Below are 27,052 nucleotides of genomic sequence, written 5' to 3'. Positions count from 1 at the left end.
AAATTCCTTTATAAGATTCTATAATGTTATTTAGCAATTAAATAACTTAAAATATTTTAATATGTTTAACAATCATAGTAGCTTAATTTAAAAATATATCTTACTAAATTTAATATGAATATGAAAATAAAAAATGAATAAAAAAAATGAAACTAAAATATTAATAGGACAATATATTTCAAGTTACTTAATATGTATGCGTTATTACTGATATTATAATTATTAGAAACTCTTCATAATCGTTAGGCTTTATAATTAGTGAACAAATTGAAATACATAGATATATTTATTTTTTTTTTTTAATATTTTTAAGAAAAATGTTATATAATTTTTATGGGTTTATTAATTTAAAATTTTATAAGCATATACAAATTAGGACAAATTTTTGACAATTTTCAAAGGGAGATTAGCAATTTATATATTAAATTGTGCAATATGAAAATTTTAAGTAATTAAAAATATATATATTTTAAGTAAATAGTTTTTATTTATTAAATGATATTTTGATAATATTAATTCATAAGTGTACAAAACAATTATATTTTTGCGAAACCAATAAACATAATGGTTTATTTAATTCAAATATTTTATAATGTAGAATATTAAAATATTGTAGTATTATAATATGATATTAAATTATCATGTTATATTAACATTTCTTAACTAAAGAAGATCAGATACTATATACGTTTGAATGAAGTGTTAACTAAAATATTATTTCAAAATTTATAACATATTCAGTCAGAAATTATTGTCCAATTTTAATAACATTTCGTTAGTAAAAATAACTAACAGAATGAATTCAACAGTATAGATTGAATAATAATAAAATATGCGTGACTTAAAATTGAACACATGGACTCATTGTAAAAAAAAAAAACTTCAGCGTTAAGATAAATCACTTTAATAATGTTGATTATAAGTTATATTAAAACCCAAATGATCAATTTTTTTTGTAACTGTATATAAAATCTAGGAACTACAAACGTAGATAAGTCAACTATTGGGAAAAAGTCCGAGATGGAAAAATCAATGGATAGAAAGGAAAAAAAAAGATTTAAACAATATTATGCTTGCTAGAAATGATGAGTCGAGAAGATAAATTCCACGGCCATGACAATTGGATAACAGTGACATTACATGCTCAAATTATTCTTACAGAAGGCAAAGAATAATAATAAGATGTTTGCAATATAGACTAAATGTAATAAGTATAGATCTATTAAACTAACAAATTCTAAAACAGGTTTAGTTACAAATCTAATTTTTTAAGTACGAAAAAGATTGTATGTAAATATTTAATATTAATTTAATGTAGTGATAACTTATCTATATTATATTAATTTATTGTAGTGTATCCATAAACATATGTTTTCCCTTCCTCAAATATTTAGTTTTTATTTTAAATTGAAAATCACTGCGGTATTAGATATTATAGATTTTTAGTTACAAACACAATTATTTAAAGATATTGAATATTTTAATGAATGTAAAGGATAGTTGATCGTGAAAAATATAAAAGTTATATCATAATACATCTTACAAGCAGATGAAATTAGTTTTTATAACATCAAAAATAATATTGAATGAATATTAATAATTATCTCCAAATCATATTTTGATCGGTTATATACGAACCAAAATATACGATGTATAATATGGTTAGAATAATATTGTACAGAATTTTATTATTATACGATTTGAATTGATAATTAATGTATATGCATTTCATTAATTATAAATTAATTATTTTGATAAAGAATATTGTAAATATCAAGAAAATTAAAACCAAATATTCGTCAATAATTCAATTATACATATAATTATGTAAAGATAACATCTTTATCGTTATGGTATAATGTACTAATTTAAACACATGAGTTGAGCAATAACTATTTATTAGTCAACTGTATGGTTTCATTGTTCTTAAAATTTGCAAAATTTTAAAAACACTAAGCGTGTGGTAACACCGATTAAAATTTAATAAACTAAATTTTATTTAAAACACACATTTAATATCATTATATTCATCAGTAAATGAACTTAAATAAACTTTTATAATACTAACTATTTCAACTTGGCTAAGAATAAAAATACGAAATAAAAAAGAATCTAAAAAGCGGGACTAATTTCAGTAATCATTAACGTTCTTAATGCACAAATACATTGGTTTAATATAAATAAATAATTCAAACTAGAGCTGGAAAATGAGGTTGTCTGGTTTTCCAGTCTAATTGATCTTATTTTAACGACCTGTCGGTTTAAACACTTTTTACGCCTGTCCCTAGCCTAGCCATTATTAAAAAAAAAATAATCGTACACATTTAAACGGCATATGAAAAAAATTGAAACGATTATATATATATAAACACAACACATGTAATATGTTTATCATTATACATATGTATTTATGCGTATACACGCGTACACATATATACGTTCGCAGTAACAAATTGAACTAAGGCCAAGGGATTTTGAGGTTAACGCATTTATATTGTTTATGCACATAACAGTGACGAGAAGAAGACGGTGGTTCAAGGGAAATCCGGATGAGATTTATTTTATGAAAATCGCTTTCACTCGTGACCATCATCCTACACAGCAACGATTGCGTTTGTGTATACAGCTCTCTAAGTTGCCAAGGATATATAGTTAAAAAAAACACGCGAAAAACCGATTTAAATATTTAAATTAAGGTCCGAAATAAACGACGTACACTGCCACTGGTTCGCACGCCTTAACCCCGGCTGACACACCTGATCAAGACCATTCGATTCGATCTAAATACGTGTAATTTAATTTATTTAATCATATCACGCGTAGACAGTGGGTTTAATTCTAGCCGCGCCCTGTGGCGCCAGACAACGTTTTTATCTTTTTTTTTTTATTATTACACCTTGTACCTCATTTACGGTACATAGCCATCTACAGTATTTCATTTATAATCAGTATTACTATATAATACTCGTAATGATGATATGACTTCTTTAGTGCTGGACATTGGCGTCGATTGCCTCAATAAAACAATAATATTTTGAAGTCTTTCATTTATACTTTTCTAGTTGATCGGTGTTTTCCGCAGATCCGCTGTAAGAGTGATAGAGCAAAAGAGGTTGGAATGTGACCCATTTGTAGCGACCGACCAAAAAATAGGTGTTGTTTGTACATACTACCATAAATGCTTCTTCTTATTTTGTATAATGATCATTATACACCGTTTTCGTCATCGTCGTCGTTGCAAAGGAAAAGATTGAAAACATTTTTCACTTGCGTTTCTTTCACTAATCGAGAAAACTCAGTAGCAATGGATGTCACGGAGTCATTTTTTATATGGCCAACCCAGACTATAATAAATAACTTTTTCCGACAGGCTTCTCTTGCCCCCCCTCCCCTCATTCACAAACACCGAATCACTCGTGCTCTTTGCCACCCACTGCTGTACATTCCGGTGTATAGTTGACACAGTGTCTCAGAGGTCTTAAGCACTAGGCCATGTATCAAATTTTTCATAATAATAATATATAACTTCATATGTCGGGTTTTCGTCGGGAGGGATACAGGAGCCCATGTATGTATACTATGTAGCGTACTGGCTGCCAACAATCTTATTGCGATCAATTTACACGGCTAGAAAATGCAGACATCCCCTTGAGTGTCCGATATAAAAGTGTACGTGGCCCACTTAAAACACGAGAAAGAAAAAAAAAATATATATATATTAAAAATATCACCGTCATCTCCAACAGAGTTCAATTAAAATCTGAACCGTCGTATAAAGATAAAGGAAAACACAAAAAAATACCTATTTCACAAAACTCAATTAAACGTACGTGCCTACTTTTTTTTATTATATTGCATTTCTAGAATTGAATCGAGATTATAATTATATAATACAATTACATCGAAGTCTTGTTAAATAAATCAGATATTCTTTCTTTAAGACATCAACCTTGGTACGCAATTATAGCAGTCAGGTAATTAAGAAAATAAAATGGGAAATTCCCGCGTATAAAATATTTTGTTATTTAATCATTTTGATGTTTCGTTTTAGATAGAAAAACATATTTTTGTATCATCGAGTTTTTTTATTATTCAATAACAAGTAATTACTATAAATTAAAAGTGTATTAAATTCAACTATTATTATTAATAAAGTACACATACATATATTGGTGAAAATTATAATTTTTTTCTCAAGTAAGTGTATTTATTGTTATTTTATAAGACAGATATTACTTTCCTGATGGTACCTACTTATAAAATGTTTTATAATTAATGAATTTTACATTTTAAAGTTTTTTAACAAATTAACTGAGGTAGAGTAATGCATAAATACAATTAGTTCATATCTGCATTCTGCATGACTGCATAAGATAAAAGAAGAGTATTTGTAGATTTTTTTTTTTAGTAAAATTATCAAAAGAAACAATTATTTATAAAATATATGAAAAGTTATTGGATTAAGATTCCTTAGCATATTATACAATCAAAATAACCTAAATATAATTTAAATTATGCAGTTATTTATTTATTTTTTTTATTTGAATAAAAACCATAATAGTACATATAAAATAATAAAACGTTAAAAACAATTAATTATTGTTGAACATAAGTTAACTCAAATGTGTATTTATAATATTTCTATTATTTGATATATTTTAAGGTATTTTTAAATTAAATTAAATGATTTCGTTTAAAAAATAAAATATATGCAGACGAATTGCTAGGTATTTAAAATTTTTAGGTTTTTCTATGGTACATGACGTCGCGCATCGGACCAGGATATAAGTAACGATCCCTGTTATACGGTTGAACACGTACTTAATGATTTTTAAGTTTTTGTTTAATACGCATATAATCTAGATATTATCATTAAGTTCTAATCGTTCAATTTTTAATATCGATGTCCATTATTTATCAATAAAGATACTTCTTAAGTAAATAAAGTTTAATTTTGAAAATAGTTTTCTTAAAATGTTTTCATAATGTAATATTGATCGTAAATTATACTTTCATAAATAAAATAAAATTCAAAAAGTGCACTAATATACTTTTTTTTTTTTTTTTATTGAAAAAATAAAACCTCGGCAACTATAGCCATTGGCAACAAAGAGTTAACATGTTACATATAAATATTAAATATTATTAATTATGTTAGATTTACAAATAAATTTTATAACGTTTTCTATAATCTCCGGGTGTAAAGCTTCCGATAGGATGTTTGAGACGCCCGTTTCTTGTCTCTCCGTCTCGTACACACTAATATACTAACAAGTTTTCAAATATGCACTTTTCCTAAAATATAACATAATATGCAAAAATATGCAAAGTACATCTTTGTGTTTAATTTCAATTTCCATGAAACAAATGTCATATTCGGTACCTTAGGAATAATCTACGACCAGCTCGAGAAAAAATAAACGAAAATACATGCAAATGCAAGAAGACTCATATTATCCTTGTATATTAAAATTAATATTAATATAATGTAAATGCAATGGTTGTACTTACATTTTCTTGAGAAACCGAGTATATATTATTTTTTCTTTATTTTTAACATTATTTATTTCTAAACTGTGGGGTGGAAGTATAAAGTAATACAAGTAATCGACTGATTTGGAAATGTACGAAAAAATCATCATGCTTATTTAATAGTGATACTTATGCTTGATGTGCACAAGGCTTAATATTTTATTTTTAGTTTTTAAGTTTTTTGAAATAATATTTGATTTATATTTATTAAAACAACTATATTTTTCCACATAATATTTTTCAATGTATACATAATGCATTGTGATATCGTCGTATTAGCTATTGGATAAAATGTATTGAACTATAAATAAATGAACCATGCACTACTTTACCACTTTAAATTAGTCAATTCTCGTGAGGGGCACATCGTGTGGTTATATTTAACCAACGGGCTTATCGAAACATATTCTTCGTTTGTAGCTTATACGTACAGTAATATGGTTCGAGTATACCGTATTTAACTTAATATCCAACCACAGTTGTTTTAATAACATAGAGTTTAAAATGTAAATGATAGAATGATAGAATATAACTTTATTAGAGTTAAAACATTGTGATAACAAAACGCCAAGCTAATATTAACGTTAATAAATTATAAGTTGTTTTCGATATTTATTAATTATACACTGTGAAAATCACAGTATGATCTTATCATAAAATGATTAAGTACTTAAACAATAAATTATAGAATGTATTGACCATCTGTCTGCGTTATAGAAACAATTTCTAATTTTGTCACTAGTACTATCAATAGCCATTGTAACTATTAAGACAAGGGGTAGGTACTGTTATTTGCATTATGCCAATATTGTAAATGCATGATTCACTAGTTTTGGTTTCTTTATTGTAGTAAAACATTGGAATTTGTCTAGGTATCTCGACCACTGCAAAATATTCGTACAATTATTAATAAATCAAATATGTATGTATAAATTACACATAGGTATATTCGTGATACATTTTCAATTATAAATTAATTGTAAGTGTTCAGATTAATTTTTCAATAACAGTAATGTTCAGTAGGTTATTTAAAATTATATATAAATAAAAAAAAAAAAAATGTGTAACGAATTTAACGGTGATTCAATTTTTTGGTAAATTTATGTACGATACATATCAATTGATAATCATAATTATTTATTAATAATTTATACAAAATAAAATAAATATTCTTACAAACTGATCGTTGATTATTGGATTAAAAAATTAAAATTTTAAAGATTATAAAATTGCTTCATCATTTGTTTTATCAAACTGTACTTATATTATTAAACTTTAAATGATTTATTAAGTTCTACATCTATAAATAATATTATTATTTAACATTAATACATTAAATGGATTTTTAATTTGTGGTCAACAAATTACAATGAAGAAAATAATCATTAAATCTGTTAGTGATATATTTTTATTTAGACAAATCTTAAAGATATTGTGATCGTATATAAAAGTAATTATTAATTACTAAAAAGTAATACACAGGTTGCTGCTGAAACACATCCCAATCAATTATGATGAACAATAAGTTTGTAAATAAATATTACTTCAAATGATCTTTTATACTTTACTGAGGGCGTTATAATTTCTACGTAATGATTGTAGATATGCCTTATATTAAGATTTGAATTGAACTGATTTCTTATTTAAAAATTGATTATTTGAAAATATAATAGTAATCACTACGATTCGTAGTGATTGTTAGTCATAAAAATAATAGCACATTATCAAATAACTAAAATTCTACAAGATAAGTTTAGTATTTCATTAATAATTTAATTGTACTATAAAATATCAATTTTTTATGATTTATGTATTCATGTATTAAAATCAATTAAAAAAAAAAAAAAAAAAAACTAACCAGTGTATCTTTTATCAATGATTTCACTTTTAATAATACTTTGTACACTTTGTACAACAATACTCATGGTTGCTAAAATGAGTCTTAATATTTCAAGTATAACAAGCTTAAGTTTAAAAAAAAATCATTTGATTCTCGTGTTGTAACTATTATTGTACATTTAAATATTAATAAAAATAACCTGAGAGGGAGAAAATAAGAATCTATTTTTATATATTATTATATTGCACAACAATTGTTGAAGATTAGTATGTTTAGTATTTTAACTTTCAATAAATCAGAAATTATTCAATCAAATTTAGATTCAAATATATTAAAATGTTAAAAATTAAATCATATGCTTGAAAATTAGTGTAAAGTGATGGTCCTTATTAGTAAAACAAAGTTTTATACTACAGACTATATCTTAAATGGTAAGACATGTTATTATTTGGAATTAAGCTTCATGTTTAAATTTATAAGTATAGATAATTAAAACATTCAACAATAATAATTTTAATATAATTTATACAATTGAAAAAATAAAAAGAGGCGAACAAAGAGCGAATGGCTGATTTATTATTATATTTCACTAAATGAACGAAATTTAAGAAAGAAAAAAAAGGTAATATTATTATATTTTATTTTAAAGCTGCCCCTATGTTAAATAATTCTTAAAGATAATCACAAATCATTTTATACGGGATTATAAAATGATATTCTAATCAAAAATTAATGAATATATGTTATTTAAAATTTAATAGTAAATATATATATTATTTATGTTACTCATTATTAAATGCTAAGATAATAATTTTAATATTAAGATTATATATATTTCTTGTTTATAAATTGTTTAACTATTTCCTTTTTAACTACTTCAAGATTTTCAAAAATAATTATTTTTTGACAAGGGATGTCTGTAATCTTTTTGTTATTATTTTGTATAGAAAACACTAAAATAGAAACAAAAATAATGTAATCTAATTAATTTTACAACTTTTACGGTCATATTCTATTATAGTAGAATATATATAAGTACCTTAATAATATACTTTATAATTATGATAAATCGATAAATGGTCGTGTATTTTTGTATGATACTTAGATATAACTATTTAGTTATTATTAATTTATGCTTACAATCACAATAATACGAAATATTATTAATGCAATATTTCTAAAAATAATCATATTAGGTACATAAAAAAAATAATTTTTTTTTTATTTTGAATAAAAAAAATTGCTTGATTTAAAAATTGTTGAAGAATGAATTGTATTTCTTATAGTTAACCATACTATATTATGTCTTGTTAAATTATTTATTATTTTTTTACTATTTTTTTTTTTTTTTTTTTTTTTGCTGCATGTACATATTTTATACGTTTACTCCTGGGTTCATTAATATATTATTATAAAAATGTACATGAATTAAAAAAAAAAACCACTACTATAGTCGCTTATTAAAAGTTTTATTAGCCCAAAACGCTATTAATTTTTAATTATAAACTTTGAACTTTTATTATATTTCATATACATATATAATATATACATGATTAATTATTATGCATTAATTCAAAACTATATGCATAAATATAATCAACAATAATTTTATTGTACTATCAAACCACAATAGTATTTCGTATTGTTTTAAATTAAGTTTAAATGGTTAGTATTCAATTATTAAATGTTATCAAATTAAATATTAAAATAGTATATATAATATATATATAAATTAAAATATAGATAATTATATACTATAATTATATCGTAATATTATACAATATAAGGTATAGCATGATATACGCACGCATTATTCGTTGTGGATCATTTATTATAAATTATTATAACTCAGACATTCAATAATATTTTGGACTTAAGAGTATAAGGACTATGTAGTCGTCCACTCGATTCGTTGCAATTATGTTTTATAGGTAATTTTTCCGTGATACTCAAAGTTGTGCCATACTCAAAGTTGTGTGATACTCAAAGTTGTGTTGATACTCAAAGTTGTGTTTTACTCAAAGTTATGTTATACTCAAAGTTGTGTTATACTCAAAGTTGTGTATATTGTTTTTATTCAATAAACGATGCTGCATGAGGGTTAAGCAATGTGAAAACAGTTCGGCCCTCATGTAGTGATTTTCAATAGAAAAAAAAAAAGGTAATTTTTCCGTGAAAATCTTCGTGGACTTCATACTAATCGTCGACCACAAGAGAGGTGCAACGCGTATACATTTTCCAATGTGTCCGATCCATTTAGCCGGGTCGAATATCACGGAAGTCCGTCAAGTCATTTTTCTATTATTCGCTATTTGGACATAGATGCACACACACACACATGATAATATTCGAAATGACGTTATTATAACAACACTACCTTGTTTAGTCAGAAAACGAATCCGAGACGTAAATCCTTCATACATTATTACGTATTATTATTATGTACTAAACGAGTATATTCCGCGCTGCCACCACGCGTCTAAACATTTTATCCACGTACGTATTATATAATTTTATCATCGTTCCATTTATCATCGCGTCATTGTTGTTTAATTATTACAGGTAATACATTATAAAACGAAAGATTATAATATTAAAATACACTTAACGTTATGGTTATAAGTATTTTTGACGAATATTTAACTATTTAATAGAATGCGCTTCACATCACTTACCGTTTATTTGACAATTAGTCAAATGGATTGTGACGTGTGAAAAAAAGTTGTATTATCTTAATGGAATACGAAACAATTATGTTTTATTACGTTTTCGTTATTTCTGCGACCATCTTGTTCGGTATATTGTTCGTGGACAATTTGTGTGCTGGGAAAGAAAAAAAACAGTGTGTGACGTTGACGACTTATCTCGTGCTCGCTTTTAAAGCAGCCTTTGCGCTTGTGCGCACGAATGTTAATGGCGCGAGATGAGCTTTTCCCCTCATATCTTGACACTGCGCGTGGTACATCATCCATTCATTTGCCCGTGGCGACGCCATATAATATTATTCGTGCATTATTAAATATTAAAAATGTCACTTTGAAATGATTAATTCACCTCCGTTGTAAACACGAGTGTGTCCCCGAAGTGTCATTTCTGATTTGCGAAAGCTGTGGTGGTGCCGCCGTCGGTGAAGGTGGCTGCGCTGGTAATAGTGATGATGGTTGAATCGAAGACTGGGAACGGTAGTCGTCGTTACGATATCCAAAAAAAAAAAAAATGAATTCACCCATTCATACCTTTTAAATTATATAAGCAGACGTGTTTACCACGTCAATATTCAACTGCGTAGGTAATTGGTTTCCAGAAGCGATTGACGCGAAAGAAGGGGAAAGACGATAAAGAACAAAAAAACTATATATACCGGAACGTTGGTAGTTTTTTTCTTATTCAATCGTATCATCTGTCCACATCAAGAGATACCATTGTGTACCATAAATTAATTTTGTGCTTGTTTAATCGATTTCGTTTTTTAGGTTTACTTTACTGTCTGAGCGAGTATTTTCTAAATTTATGTTATTTTCTTTACAATCCTGTTGATCGTTTGAGACTATAAAATATAATCAGTATTCGTTAAAAACACTAAATTCTTAAACCTATACTGACAGTTTATGAAAATTAATTTTTTCTTGAACATATAGTTATGTTCACATTTGGTTATAAATATTATAATAGTTTCTGAGTAAAATCGTTCATAGTTGGATTCTTAAGTCTAAATTTAAAGCATTAGTTCATAAACTTCATGGTGCATTTAAAATTAAATTTAAAACTTTGAGTTAAAAAATAAGTATTTTTTAATTGTTTTTTTTAAAATATTTCTTACAAACAGAAGATTGGGAGAATTTTAAATAGAAATGAGTGAACAATTTGTTCTATCTACACAAATATATTAAGAAGTTAACTGACATAATTTTTCCATGGTATTCGAATAAATATTACGAACAATAATTGTATTTATTCAAGGATAATCTCAAATAATTTATTGGTACAATTTTTTTTTTTTAATTATCTTGGTATCTTGGCACAAAATGAATAGGTATATAAAAATAAATATATTTTATATAACAGATATAAAATAAAAATCTGAGTTGGTAAATTATTATCAGAAAAATTGAAAATATAAAAATATATCAATATCATATTGATGTTTGGTATAAGATTTTTGTTTGTATTGCACGATAATATCAGATAACATAAAGATGAAGATAACAAATATAAAATTATAAAATGAAATACGAATAATAATAATTAAATACATATTTTTTTTATAATATAATACTGCATATTTAGCATAAACATATAGTTTATAGTATAAGTAATCATGAAGCACTTTATTATTTATTAAATAAAATAATATTATTAAATTAAAACATTTAAATTTAGTACTTAAAATTTAAGTTAAATCAAATAAATATATATATAATTGCTTAAAATACATTCTTATTTTTATTATTCTTTATATGTACTGTGAATTATTTAATTTTATTTCAGTGAAATTTGTGGCTAATTTATTTTATAAACATTATTTATACTAAAAGTTTAATATGTTAGTACTCATTACATTACCTATATATTATATATTATATTATTATACTATACTTATATTGATTAAGTATAAATTATAACAAATTATTCATACCCGAGGCAAAAGTATTATTTTTTTATCATTATTATTGACTTAAGCTTGAAAGCTGAAATATACATTAAAATATAAAATTATATTATACAATATACATTATTTATACCTTATTTCTGTATATACTCATAAAATTTAACTATCAATAAATATTTAAGACTGTGTACTTTGTAATATTCTGTTGCGCTTGAATCATATTTGTTATATATTATAGGAATATACCTATTTTGTGTATTATTTTACACAAAGAAACGTATTTTCTTTAAAAAAACTCGTTATAAAAAATCAACATTTCTCAAAATGTATAAAAGCCTTTGAGTTATAAAATATAAAATAAAATAAAAACATACATGTAAAAAACATGAGTTGATCCAAGCGATGCTAAAAATACACCAACAGAAGCGAAAATTTTAGTTAATATAAAGTATTTGTATGCGTTAGTAAGAAGAACGAAGTGGAAAATTAGTACAATGTAGATTGAAACATATGTATTTAATTGATGATTGAGTGATATTAAAAACTGAATGATTTTAAACGCATGTCAGCATAATTCCAATGGTTATACCAAATAGTACCCCAAAAAATGAATAAAAATGCCATCGATGTACGTTTCTTTCTTAATTTGTAAAATATTATAATTTACACACATAAAATGTATAGATAATATTATATTATACAGATATAGTGGATACTTTGTTTCATTTTCACGTTTTCCATCGATAAATTCTCGACCGAATCAAATGTATCAGTATTATTTTGCACGTCTGGCCAATAAATAGTCAAATTCATTAGTATAGACCTCATCTTTAAATTGATACGTGTTTAATAATGATAAACAAAAATTTAGAAAATATTTCAAGTTCTGTCGAGGTATTATTAATATCTTATAAACACAGCTTTTAGTAATGCTAACTTACGATATTTGTGATCGACCGAAATCTCGTGTGTAAAATATATTTATTTTTTATTAGGTAGTCAAGTAGTGGGTGGGAGAGTTTTTACCCTTGTATAAGCCACTGTTCATAGCAGAGAACGGCTACAAAGCCTGCTGTTTCGGCTTGATGTCACGCTGTCGATGTCGTTTCGCAACGGTCGGTAAACTGTAAATTTTCAACGAGTTGACGTCGTCGGGTTGCCACTATTAATTACTGTGGGATGTATACGATCGCGCACAATATAATAATATACTATCGTATTTATACTTCGCGTACAATATATCAATGGGATTCTGTCAAATAGATACTCGCAATTGTTTGGTGAACATATCAGACATTTTTAAAAATTATTTTCCTACATTAGCATAAATTTAGACATTTCATGGGCCTTTTGTTATGTGTAGGTACACTATAATTATTTTGATAAATGGACTAGAGTCATGCTTTTGACCCTAATTTCTTTTAATTAGGCTCTGAAAACCACCAATACTAATTGGCTAACGTGTCTGTGTTTAATACAACGTGACGTTGCAGCACAAAACGATGACAGATACAGTTTATCGTAAGATTTTAGTTGTCTTATTAAACGGTGATATCGTTGCGTTATTCTAATAAAGAATCCGAATCCGTCGTGGTTCCGTCCTACTTGCCACAGCGATATCATTACATATTAATTTTATTGTCTTTAGGAAATCGTATCATGAATTTTAATACATAAATATAAAATATTAATATTATGCTTATAATACCGTATATATATATATATATGTATGTATTATATATGTATCAGAACACAGATTTTCGTGAGTTCCATTAATGTTCATAGTTCAACGTTAAAAATGTTTTCAAACAATAGGTATTTTACAAAAATTAATAAAGGTGTATTTTATTTTCATTTTTTGATTCATATTTATGTTTGATAAAATTGAACTTTATTTTTGAAACATTTAAGGGTTATATTATTATAGTTTATAAAATAAGATTAGAAAAAATGATTGTAGAATAAAAACTATTTAACTTTCTTATAATTTTTGTAATACAAAACCATTTACGATTTTGGTTTCATCATAATATGTATAAATTTTATTTCATGTTGATATTTACCAAAAATTTATAACACCTATTAAATTAAAGTTTTATTGTCCAATTATATATTTTAACATATTTTTAAAGCAATTTTTACATCAAAATGGGTTAAAACTCGAAATATTTAGGTCATAGTCAAAAATAATATATAAATTATAATTTGTTATTTTAATACATATTACAAATTAGATTACATTCTAAAACTTAATATTTATTTATTCATTTTAGAATAAGTACTCTCGTTAAAAATAAAAAATTGATTTAAGTTCGTATGATATAATAAAAATACAGTAAAGTAGCATTACAGGGGGCTTCCTCTTCACATGCCACCCTGTTCTACTAATCTATCTCATATTTTTAGAATCAGGTAGTGAATAAATACAAGAAAACTATAGTACATATAATAGTAATACAACATTTAATAGAATCACTAAAGTAAATAGGAAAACTATCGAATTATATAAAAAAAAGTTATTTGAGAAGAGCCTATGAATGATTTTTTAAGGTCTGGACCATTTATATTTTGATAAAACTGATGCTTTATCTCATAGTTCCACATACACTATTTTATAATGATAAAAATATTATATATTTATACAAAACTACAGCATCCACGTGTAGGTCACCACAAGTCAAAATTTAAAATACAGCATACACAATATATTACAATATACCTATACGTTTTTTAGTGCAATATAGTATAGGCACGCAAACGATCTAGTTTCTGTCGGCATAATGGTGACAAACACACCTCGTTATTTACACAAATTAAAAAATAAAACACAAGTTAATGCGAAGGCATGAGCACGTAAAATTATGTCACGCTTACCTTACATTCGATTATTATCAGATAGGCGGGTAGCTGTATCCACGATAACAATATTATAATAATATAATAATCATTCCATTGGGTACGTAAAGTGCAATAATATTATTATCACCATTGGGTAAACTGTTATTCCCGTATTGATATTATTATATTTTTATGTTTACCGCCACCGCCGCTTACACACCGGAACAAAACGCCATTCGGACCGGATGTGCGTACCACACAGCGGTTATATTATAATAATAATAATAATAATAATAATAATAATAATAATAGTAATAATATTATTATAATACTACGCGATGTGTTGCAAAAGCAGCGGCGGAAGGACCGATAATCATAATATTATAATTTATCGTTTAATTTGTGTGTGTGTGTGTGCGTGTGTGCGTGTGTTCACAGGTACATTGCGGTCACGCAGCCAATAAAATACGCAAAGCACAAAAACAATCGACGAGTGTGGCTGACAATCGTACTGGTGTGGGCAATCAGCGCGGCAATTGGCAGTCCCATTGTGCTGGGGCTGAACAACACGCCAGACCGGGAGCCGGACCTCTGTGTTTTTTACAACTCGAATTTCGTCATTTACTCGTCCCTCTCCTCGTTCTACATACCGTGCATCATAATGGTATTTCTCTATTGGAACATATTCAAGGTAAGCCTGATTATATAATATAATATATACTATTAATAAATACGTTTAAGTATATAGATATAATTATATATGCATGCGCAACATGATTTGTACCGTCACCCGGGTCCCGATATTGTTACGCTTTTCGGCGGTATCCGGTGAGTTAACACTGTTACTCGATTCTCGTCTGTGTGTGAAATTGCGTACCTATAATATTTAAAATACAAATACTTGCTGTGTTATTGTAATTTCCAATGATAATAATAAGTAGATACGAGGGTATCTTGGGACCAAAGCTGCAGGCGATTCCGATTTATATGATGGCTCATCAACCCATGATCATTGGTTCATCAATATTTACAATTTATATTAATATGCGTTTATTCGAATTCTGATTATTGGCATTTTTATATAGGTATCCAAGTTGAAATTTGAACGAGTAATTCCAGAATTGATAATAATAATAAGACTTAATAACCTCAGAAATTTTTATAAACATAAAATGGTAATAAATTAAGCAATTATAAATCATTTTTTATAAGTTTCTATGCACTCACCCATAACCGGTATTAAAATAGGATATATTCATGTTTAATAAAAACGTATTACTAAAGTCTTTTCCATGAGAGAATAATCACTTTTCGTGCATCTCGACTGACGGTTTTGGCCATACCAAACATCAATTTCCCCCTCCAAGCACCCTAAACGAGACTGGACTTTTCTGACGTGTGACGAATCGATTCCCGTACTTTCCGAGCGCGCGCGCATATGCTACACTCTACTTGACAGTCGACACTCTCCAGTCACTACCAGCCACTTGATAGAACCAATATGGTCACCAGTCTATTAACTATTTGTGTAACTTTCGTCTTCAGTAAGAGATATAGCTATTGCTTAAAGTGTAATGAGCACAGTACTATGAAATTAAAAATTTAAAATACGTACTTTTTTTAACAAGGTTTCTTATTTTAACATAGAAGTTTTTAAATTTTCCATTTAACCCATTTTAATACAATGTACATCTTGATCAAAAATTAAATATATTTTATGTGATAATTTTTAAAATCACGTAACAATATAATTTTGGTCATTAATTTTATTATCAAAATACGTGTGTATGTCGATTATTGTGCTTAGCAAGAATTTTGTTTTGCTGTTTTTTTAAATTAAAAATCTTTATTTAAATATAAATAATGAAAATCCAAGTACCTATATTTTAAAAGAAATATAAAAAAAAATAATATAATTTTATAAAATAAAATGTTTATTAATAAAGTGACTAATTAATTATATATTAAGAATTAATAAATATATTAATCATTGCTATTGTATTTATATATAAACCAAAGTAATAAGCATTCAAATAAAAACAAAAATAAATTTACATAATCAATTACGTTAATGTAATGTACTCGGTATCTGATAGGTATCTAAAGCCTTCATCGTAGTTGGAGTCTTCGTCCTAGTTATCTATATCACTGTGGCTAACAGTAAGAACGCAAGACTGAATTTCTGCTGACATAAGATCTTCGACCACATTATATAAGTGCTAGGCTTTTCTTCTTCTTTGAAAATGTGACGGATACAATTTTTCCACATATACTAACTTTGTTCACATCTTCAATTATCAAGTTATTTACATTTTGTAGTTTGAATGTTTTGTTGTTAGCCTTGAAATGTTTTTTTACTTCAGCCTATGTAAGTTCTATTGGGTTGAACTCGCAGTGATAAGGAGGTAGTATAAGGACAATTTTATTATTAGCTTTAACCATTTTAATAATATCACAATTGGTATATATTGGTTTTTTTTTTTAATTTCTTCTAACAATTTTAAGACAAGTATTGTGCTATTTTGCTATTTTTCTATTTGTAGTCTTTCCTTTGCTGTTGAGCCATGCAATCATGTCATTTTTTCTCAAATTTGTAATTGAGCATTTCTCTAGTTTTACTGAATGGTTAGGATCGTTGTCTTTTAATTTAGGCGAAACACCTTCCAACCAATCACGAAAATAGTCTCTCTTCATCTCATCGCGATAATCTTGAATGTTTTTTTTTTTTACTCGAAGCACAAAAGACCTCCGCGAAAAAATCCATATTTGGAACTGATGTGACCAACAATCAAACTTTTTCCTTGTCAGTAGGATTTAACAATTTGAACAACGACGTATGTGAAAAATCTGGTAGACCTTCTTCTTTATTTACAGCCATAAGAAGTTTGTCTAAAATAGGAGTTTCATGATCATGTCAAAATTGATGTATTCTTCTTCTTATACCATATTTTTCAAAATAATCTACTTTTTCAGTTATTTTTTTTTTTTTTTAATTTTAATTTTATTTGGTAAACAAGCGACTTTTGTTTCTTACTCCAATATAGTATTATAAATTGTTGGTAAGCCAATTTCGAGTTCATTTGATAAAATTTTTTTGAGATGAACCATTTTATGCTCCGGGTTATTGATCATTTTAGTTTTATACGTATTGATTACCATTTTTTTTGGCGTGAACAAACAAACTCAGAAACATAAATATATTTAGATTAAATTATTATCTGCGATCAGATTTAGAAATATAACTTATAAGAAGTTAAAACCTAATAAAAATACGCATTTAAACATTTGATATAATGTGTATATGATCTAAGCTTTAACTAAATATATTAAAACTTGAAAAATGGTCAAAATATATGATATTTTTAATGAAAAATAATACAATATACCTTATACACCTATATTCTATGATATCAAAATAAGTTAAAAAATAATGTAAAAATCAAATGACTTTTGTAAAATAATGTATAATACACGTATATTATACATCATATAAATGGCAAATAAAATACGATATTTTTACATTATTGGTTGTAATTCAAAAATGATAAAACTATTTAAATTATTCGAATTAGACAAGTGTTCACGCATAAGTGGTTCAAAAAAAAAAAAGACTTGATTATCATGTAATTTATTTTGTAATTTATTCGACAAATAATAAATAATACACATTAGGTATCTTTAACACCTATTTGATTTAGTGTAAAATGTGACTTATTTGCAAACATGTTTTAAAATCATATAAATAACTACCGTAATTTAGGTATGTTTTATATTTTTATATTTACTACGAATTTTCGTTTTAATATTAACTGTAATTATAAATGTGCGATTTATTCTATTTCAAATGACTATAAATAAACTTAATATTTATATGTAAGGAATTGTTATGATTTATAAAAAAAAAACTCCGATTGAACATGTGGCTCGCGAATCTAAAACACATACAACGTACACGAATTCCCTCATTATACCACAGTTTTGTATAAGAATGCGCAACGAAAGACGAATTTCGGTAGACCACCGTATGCGTCTCTCGTGGTACGAAATAAAATAGCGACAGGTCTCCCATGAACTAATAGTACAGTTGAAGGATGGCACAATTGTTTTTAATCTACACTTAATTCATCCAAACATCCATCAATTTGGAAATTTAAATATGCACTCTAAAAATAAAAAAAAGTATACTTTAAAAATTTAGCAATATGTTGCGAGTCATGAACCAACATCAAAATTTAAATTTAAATGTAAAAAAAAAATATGTGCAAATTATAACAACCATACAACAATCAATTATCTTCGTGGTGTTGTATGCAATTTTCAATTGCAAATATAAAAACTATGTAGCTTCATATTAACACCCACAAACGTGGAAAAATACTTAATTACATTTTATTTTATTTTTATGTATTATTAAATATATTTATAAAAACAAATATATAAAAATATATTTTAATGTAATGAGCATCTATTTAGAATTAATAATAATATATTGAACATACGAAAAATGTATACACAAACAATTTTCATATTTGAACAATTTCCACGCGAACATTGGATGCGTTACGCTATTACGCTTACGCATTATAAATGCGTAATATGTACATTCCATAATATACAATTAGAAATATAACATTTTTAGCCAGACTTGCCTTTGATCCTTAACATCCATTACACAATATACAACATAGAGGCCGTTGAAAATACCTGCAGTTGTCACGTGTACAGACTATAGTGTACTTAATATTAGTACCATAAAGTTACCTTTGATCTCTATAGGATTACTGGAATGCTCACCAAGTATTGTTGTCTGAGACGGATTCATCTACTGGAGTCAGTAAATTGTCTCCTCCCAAAAAAGATCACATACACATACAATATTATAAATTGTGGCTCGAAAAACTCTTATGAAATGTATATTGTGTTTTGGGATATAATTCTGTTTATTTTTAATCAATTAGACTGATACGTATACCAGTTCGAAAGATCTAGGATTAAAAATCAAAAATTAAGGAAAAAGAAACGTAGGTACAAAAATATATCACATGTGTACTTTTTTACCATCGACGTTATTAGTTATTTTTTATATTTGACCATAATTTTTTTCACACAAACAATGAACCTAAAATTTTTAACTGTATCAATATCAAAACAATTATATTATCAGTTCTATGTCTAAAAAAATGGTAAGAAATAATATTGATTCTACAAAAACGTCTCTAGACGTAATTTTCATTTTAAAATTGAGGTCACAATTTAAATAAAAATTTTAAATTTTAAATTGGACGTAATTTAAAGCAATTCTACATTATGCATGGCACTGATATATGATGGCTCTTATATTTATTTACCAAGACAATATTTTATTTTTGTTTTTATAGCTTGGTACTTGGTAGGTATATATCATTATTTTTAACTTTCACAAAATATTTATAATTTATATATTGGACAAATAAATAATTATGAAATAAACAAGTAACTTAACGATAAATATAAATAGTAGATAATTATAATACAACGTGATTTTCTTGTGAACTTACAATTTTTTTATATAAATATAAAAAAGTTGAAAATATTTCGATGAATCGTAATTTTAGAATAAATCAAGCTGTAACTTATAATTTGCAAGCTATTATAAAGTGTAATAAGTATATAAAATAACAACATGTATTTTTAATGATATCAAATTTATCTATAAAAGTATTTATCTATATAAACAAGATTGAAAGTGGAACTTTTGTTACGGATTCGCTTCGAACTTACTAATTCAATAATCTAACAGTTCTTTTAAATTAAAGATGACATCATAAAATAGGTTTGAGGCATAAATTGAATTCGATAAAGTTAGTAAATAATTAATTATTAAATATAATTAGTACTCATAAAAAAAAAAAAATGTATGTCGGTGTCAAAGTAAACCAATACACCGTTTTTATTCACATTTACAAAGAAGTATTATCATTGATTAAATATACTTTAATCAATGGTATTATATAAATTAAAGACATATAACTAAGAAAATAGTAGTTTTTTCAACCTAAATTTTTTTTTTAAAAATAGTCAAATATCTTTAGATTAAGCCCGAGTAATTTGACTAATTATTTATAATATTATTCACGTGTTTTAAATAAAATTAAAATGTACACTAATATTTTTTAAATGTTTTATATAATATATATACTATTGTCTATTATAGTATGTACCACTAGGTAGTGACACTCTTTTAAATGACAAACAATTTTCTTACTTGATAGTTGATACAGAGAGATTTACAAAACATACTTAGTTCTTATTTAATTACTTAATTTTAGTATTTCTACTCGTTCAAATTTTAATTGTGAAACCTTAACATTTTCAAAATATGTATCTACTAAATAATGTAAAGTAGAAAAGGGAGTTCTCGTTTCAAAAAAAGAAGCTGGTATCTACACAAGACACTCCATACGTAGTATAAACAGTTCCAAAAAAAGTTGAAAATATGATCTTCAAGTATACTTAACAATTCCAAAAATCGGATATTTTAATTTTTAATAACATCATAGTCGAAGGAAAAAAAGAGTGTTTACATTAGTCTTGATAAACTAATTTAATTGTAATGTTATAACATATTATAAATTGATTTTATAACATTTTCTAAATACCAAAATAAAGTTTAGTATACAACTCGAATTCAATTTTAAATAAAAAATTATTTTGTTTAATGTGTAGTTAAACATATTTTATACGTGGTGACTTATAAAAAAAATAAAAATATTACAAGAAATAGGATTTGATCTTAAAATTGATTAATTCATTACAAACTTGAAATAATCCTAATGAAATTTAAATGAACGTTGCATTAAGATTGACATAAATTATCGATATTTTATGTAGGTATTCATGTACGATTTTTTAGATTTCGTTTTACATAAATGATAAAAAAATACACAATTAACACCGATTAACAGTGCCTCCATATTAATAATACAAGCCAAAAAATTATGTTTGTAAATTCAATTGTTGTTTGAAAAATAATTCTGTTTGAGAAAAATTAAATACACGTTGAAACAATTTTTTCCCGTGTGGATATTACAATATCATAATACTTTAAATCACCTGTAAAGTTATATTCATATATTAAAATTTAATACGCATCTAGTCTTGAAAGACGAATTCTATTAGATAAATTTCACCTGACAAATTAACCATAGTTGACAACTTACAATTGTCGTTTTTGTTACTGTTAAGTGACAACATAGGCCTATAATACATGGTAACTTAGGTAAGAAATAAAACACGTTTACGTGCAATAGTTAATAAAACCCACAAACAGCAACATAGTTTACCGATAAGCTGAACAGTTGCTATGAATCGTTTTTACCAAATGGACAGTTGTTTTCGAAACAATTACACGGGGGACTGTGATCGGAGTAAATTATATCTCTCCCAATTGGCTTACAAAACATTTATATGTGTATAACAAATTATATTGTATGACGTAGTATATGAACACAATCGATTAATAGGACATTTTTCATAAAAAAAAAAAAAAAAAAAAAAAATCCAAAACTCTAATTATATTGATATACTATTTTTTAATGGTTTTAATCGTACTATTATACGTATTATAATACTCTATATCAACTATAATATTGTTATAAATAAAATTAATGGGGAGAATAAAATATATAGTTATAAAGATAATTTTTTTTTCCTTTTTTTTCAAACTCGGAAAGATATTCTCGCGATTTATATACTTTTCGCGTTAGTGATTCATAAATCTAATTAAATATGTTTATTTATGGTTATATTGTTTGATCAAGTATAAATATATATTATTTTAACTACATATTGTTGATTGTAATATGTTTATATTCTGAAATGTTATAATTATTGATAATTTGAATAAATACGATTTTTTATTAAAAAATATCAATATCAATGATACTAAAACATCTCAAAAAATAAATATTTTATTAATTTATATAAATGAACCATAGATAGTAGGAAATTTATGTACTAAGTCATTAAATATAGTTTATATTTTATATATTTATCTCATTAAGCAGTTTAAGTATTTTAATTAAATGAAAAGAACAAAATATATTTTACGTTATAATTATTATTGATTGAATATCTGATTGACTAGCCAAGTATATTATTAAATCGTTCAAAGTCAGTAAAATGTTTTAAATCTAGTATCTAGATTATAAAAAATAACGATTATATTGAATATAGATAATACACATTTATTACTATCGGAAAGTTGAATATTTTAGTCAACTTTGTGTTAGGTTAATATAACCTTATCTTATCATTCGAAATGCTATTTAGATACTTAATTTATATTTATAAGGAATCGACGCGGGTGACAAACAAGTGTGGCTATACGATGAAAATTACTGTTAACCATCAAAGTTACTTCCTAATGAGAATAAAATCTATGGGTACTAAGCGCGAAAAACAACAGCTATAAATATTATAATATTATCTAACATCGCATAATTTTCTTGGGAAAATACATCTTTCTCTTACATATTTTATATCTTTTAACTGATTATATAAATGTATTGCTGAAGTTCAAGAGAAATATTTTACGTAGGCACAATCGCGGGAAAATGCATCTACGCCGATACAAAGAATTATAATGATATATTTCCAAGTCCAAGATTAGAGAGATTTGATGCCCATTAAACCAGATACCAACACTTCATTATAAAACACCTCACTGAATCGAAAATCATGTTCATTATCTTAGAGAACATTGCGCTAATCATGGTGCCCGTGACAAAGAAGTATAATGGCGAATTGGGTGCAATCTATATGGTCGCTATTCTCTTATCGCTTTTAGCATAGGACCGCCCACCATCGTTTACGTTTAAACGTAAATTATATGAAACTGTGCAGCATTTAAAGGTACCTATGCAATTACTTGACCGAGATTTGCAAAATTAAATATCAGAAATGTATGTTAGATATTAAATGCGAAATCGAGTGATGATAAAATATATTTGCCATAATATAATACGTATTTGACTCGGACCTTGACACCAGTCCGGAACATAATTACTACGTATTGAATTTCTCTTCTTGAAAATTTTGAATATGATCTTGTGACATCATTGGTTAAGGTAGATCAATAACAAAATTTTTGAATACACCATCACCAATTAAAATTGATAAGGCTCGTTGCACACACGTGTCGATATTATCGGTTGCCGATATCGGTGTTGGAGTATACTAGTGACATATGATTATTATTTAGTTATGATAAACTATTATTATGTTTAATGAATATTTTATTTATTAATTATTGAATGCAACATATAATGATAGTATGTTCGTCTGTTTTTCGCATAATAGGATAATTTTTATGATAATTTGTCTTAAAAAAATTTAAACATACATAGAAGTAAATAATTTGTATTGAAATAATTTATGTTGTCAATAAATTATTTGTTGTTTTGAAGAAAGCATGTATCGTATTATTATTATTATTAATAATGCGCTGGTTATTATTTTTCAACACCTTAATAAAAATTGATATGATACCATATTAATATCTCACTATATCAGGTTTGATTTTACTGTTATACCTACCTATATAAACTTTATAGTCACACTGGGATATTTTTAAACTGTTAGTGATTCTGATAATTAATTATCTACAACTTCAAAATTAAATATTGAATTAGAAACGTTAACTGTTGTTGTAAGATTTATTTTACTAATTGTCGTTACATAAATTAATAGTATTAATTGTTTAACTGTGTTTTATTTAATTTATCGACATAGCAGGAAGACATACGTTAGCTGCTGTTTTATTTAGCCCTTTATTCTCACAAATACAAACCATTAACTATGCTTTAATAATATTATATATATATATATGTTTCTATTGCTTATGAAATAGCCTTAACGACGATGCGTTTACTTGACGTTAATTGAATGAAAAAATTTATTTTCCAAAATTCATGAATATAAGTCCAAAAGAGATTTTATTTTTTTTTTAACGGTAAAACGTAGGAAAAACGAATCGATACACTTTTTATATTATATTGAATACACTAAATAATAAATTATATTGTTTTGTTCAAGCTTATGGTTTTCGAATGCGTAAGATTTTCGTATGGGTGTTAGGAAATTCGATATCAATCAGTACAAAAAATAAAAATAAAAAAAAACACCGTAGAAAGATTTTCGAATTATTGCATTATACGTATAAAAACATTAACGACATAACAATAAATTATATAAATATACAAAAAAAAAAGAGAGAGAATTTCCTTATTATTTTTTTAATCGATTTCATCGAGTTGTTCAATATATATTTATATATAACTTAAATACACTTAATACATATTTTATTAATATTTAAGGAATTAATAGAAGCTATAAAAATTCGAGAATATAACACAAAAATGTCGTTTGTTTATTCTCATAATAACTATTACAATAAATATTTATTTGTGGTCGCCATAATATTATATAAAACACAGTAGCCAACAGTATTATACAATAATTATTATTGTACTTTTACCTTAACATTATTAATGATCAATATCATTATTTATGATGGTTTTGAACTATTCAGTTATATAAGAAAAATTATATCGTATTAAATTACCGAACAATATGTATATACTATAAATATTGCGTCGAAAGCGTAGAAAAAAGATGTATATCTAAAAATAAAAATATATCATTAGAATATTTATAAAATTCATTAATATAGTTTTTATTAAAATGATTCTCGACCAATGTCTAAAATTGATGGTATAATTTATTAAATTTATTAAAGTACCTATTTTATACAGAATACGTAAATATTTTATATCAGCTTAAGTGCTGTATTATGAAAATAAACATATTGTTTAAAATAATAATACTGTGTTAAAATAATCTATACCTTTATTCTTTTTACAATAAATAAATTCTTAGGAACATTGAATGAGTAGTTATAAAACATAACAACATATAAATCAAACAAAAGTTATAAATAATAAAAATAGTAGTTTTTAATTTATTCAATACTATGTGTAGATAAATATTATTTAAAATTCCTCATCTAAAAAATTGCTGATATTAGATTAATGTTATCTAAAAATATGTTTAATTTCCACGAACAAGTAAGTAATATGGTGGAAATATTAAATAATAAGTGTTTACTTGTAACTAATCATTTTTTAATGTTCCAAAAAATGACAATAAACAAAAATATTTAAATAACGATCTGTAAAATTAACATACGTATTCGTTCCTTTCCTCAAAATTTAAAATTAAATTGTTTCAATATAAAGTAATAATGTATACAATTATGTGGAATTAGGTAAATTTTATTTTCTATTTTAACTATATTTATTCAATTTAATATTATTATAATTTTATTTGTATATTTTATTTCTTAATGATTTAATTTTCTTATTAGCTTCAGTATAATACAATCATGTTTTATAACCATATTATTGTTTAAATAGTTATTTAAATTTATTGTTTGAAAAAAAAATATTCAAATTTATAAACAAAATGTTATCAAATATTATATTATAATATTAGTTACAATTAGGAATTTCTTGAAATATAGTTGGAATATAATGGTTTTACAAATACCGTGGGTATTTCCTGTTTTTCCCAGGAATTTCTGAGGTTTTTAATGAACCTACATAATATAATAACATATTCAATATTGCATATGATTTTATACTATTGATTTAACTTTTTTAGAATCTAAGGAAATATTAAATATAACAACTATAGTATTATTAATAACGTTATAGGTACTTTATTTTTGAGAATGGTTCTAATGAAATTATAATTTTAAGAATAAATGCATATTCTTGTACATAATAAATTGGATATTTTATGTTTAATTGTTTATTTATAAATATATACAATTTATATAGATCATTTATAACCACATGCAACTATTTGCATAATCATAAATTATAATAGTGCATTTGTGATTGTACTATTTTTATGTTAACTTCTTTTTTAGAGTAAATTTTAGTTTTTGTTCTAAGAACTATAAACACTTAAGTGTAAATAGGTTTATATAAATAATTAACTAATAAATGATCAGTTTTAGAAATTTATTTGTATACCAATATATTGTATTAACTAAGTTAAATATCTATAATTATTTTGGAATTATTTAGCAAATGTATATAAATAGTTTATTTAATTTTAGAATAACTAAACAAATATTTATTTGAGGAACATAATTATTCGTAGTTGTAATTTAATAAACAAGCATAAAA

At 25.2% G+C, this 27,052-nt stretch overlaps 1 protein-coding gene across 1 annotated transcript in view; it reads left to right on the top strand.

Annotated features, from left to right (window-relative positions):
* The window catches only part of LOC112595521 (dopamine D2-like receptor), a 239,183-nt gene that overhangs the window by 174,618 nt on the left and 37,513 nt on the right, over window positions 1–27,052 (top strand). The window contains exon 3 of the mRNA XM_025340770.1: window positions 15,258–15,510. Within this exon, the coding sequence (XP_025196555.1) occupies window positions 15,258–15,510 (253 nt within the window). The remainder of the gene's footprint in view (window positions 1–15,257; window positions 15,511–27,052) is intronic.

The sequence above is a fragment of the Melanaphis sacchari genome, unplaced genomic scaffold (assembly GCF_002803265.2).
Source record: "Melanaphis sacchari strain LSU unplaced genomic scaffold, SCAv2.0 Contig27_pilon_pilon, whole genome shotgun sequence".
Classification (NCBI taxonomy): Eukaryota; Metazoa; Arthropoda; class Insecta; order Hemiptera; family Aphididae; genus Melanaphis; species Melanaphis sacchari.
This window is presented reverse-complemented; position numbering and strand designations above follow the sequence as displayed.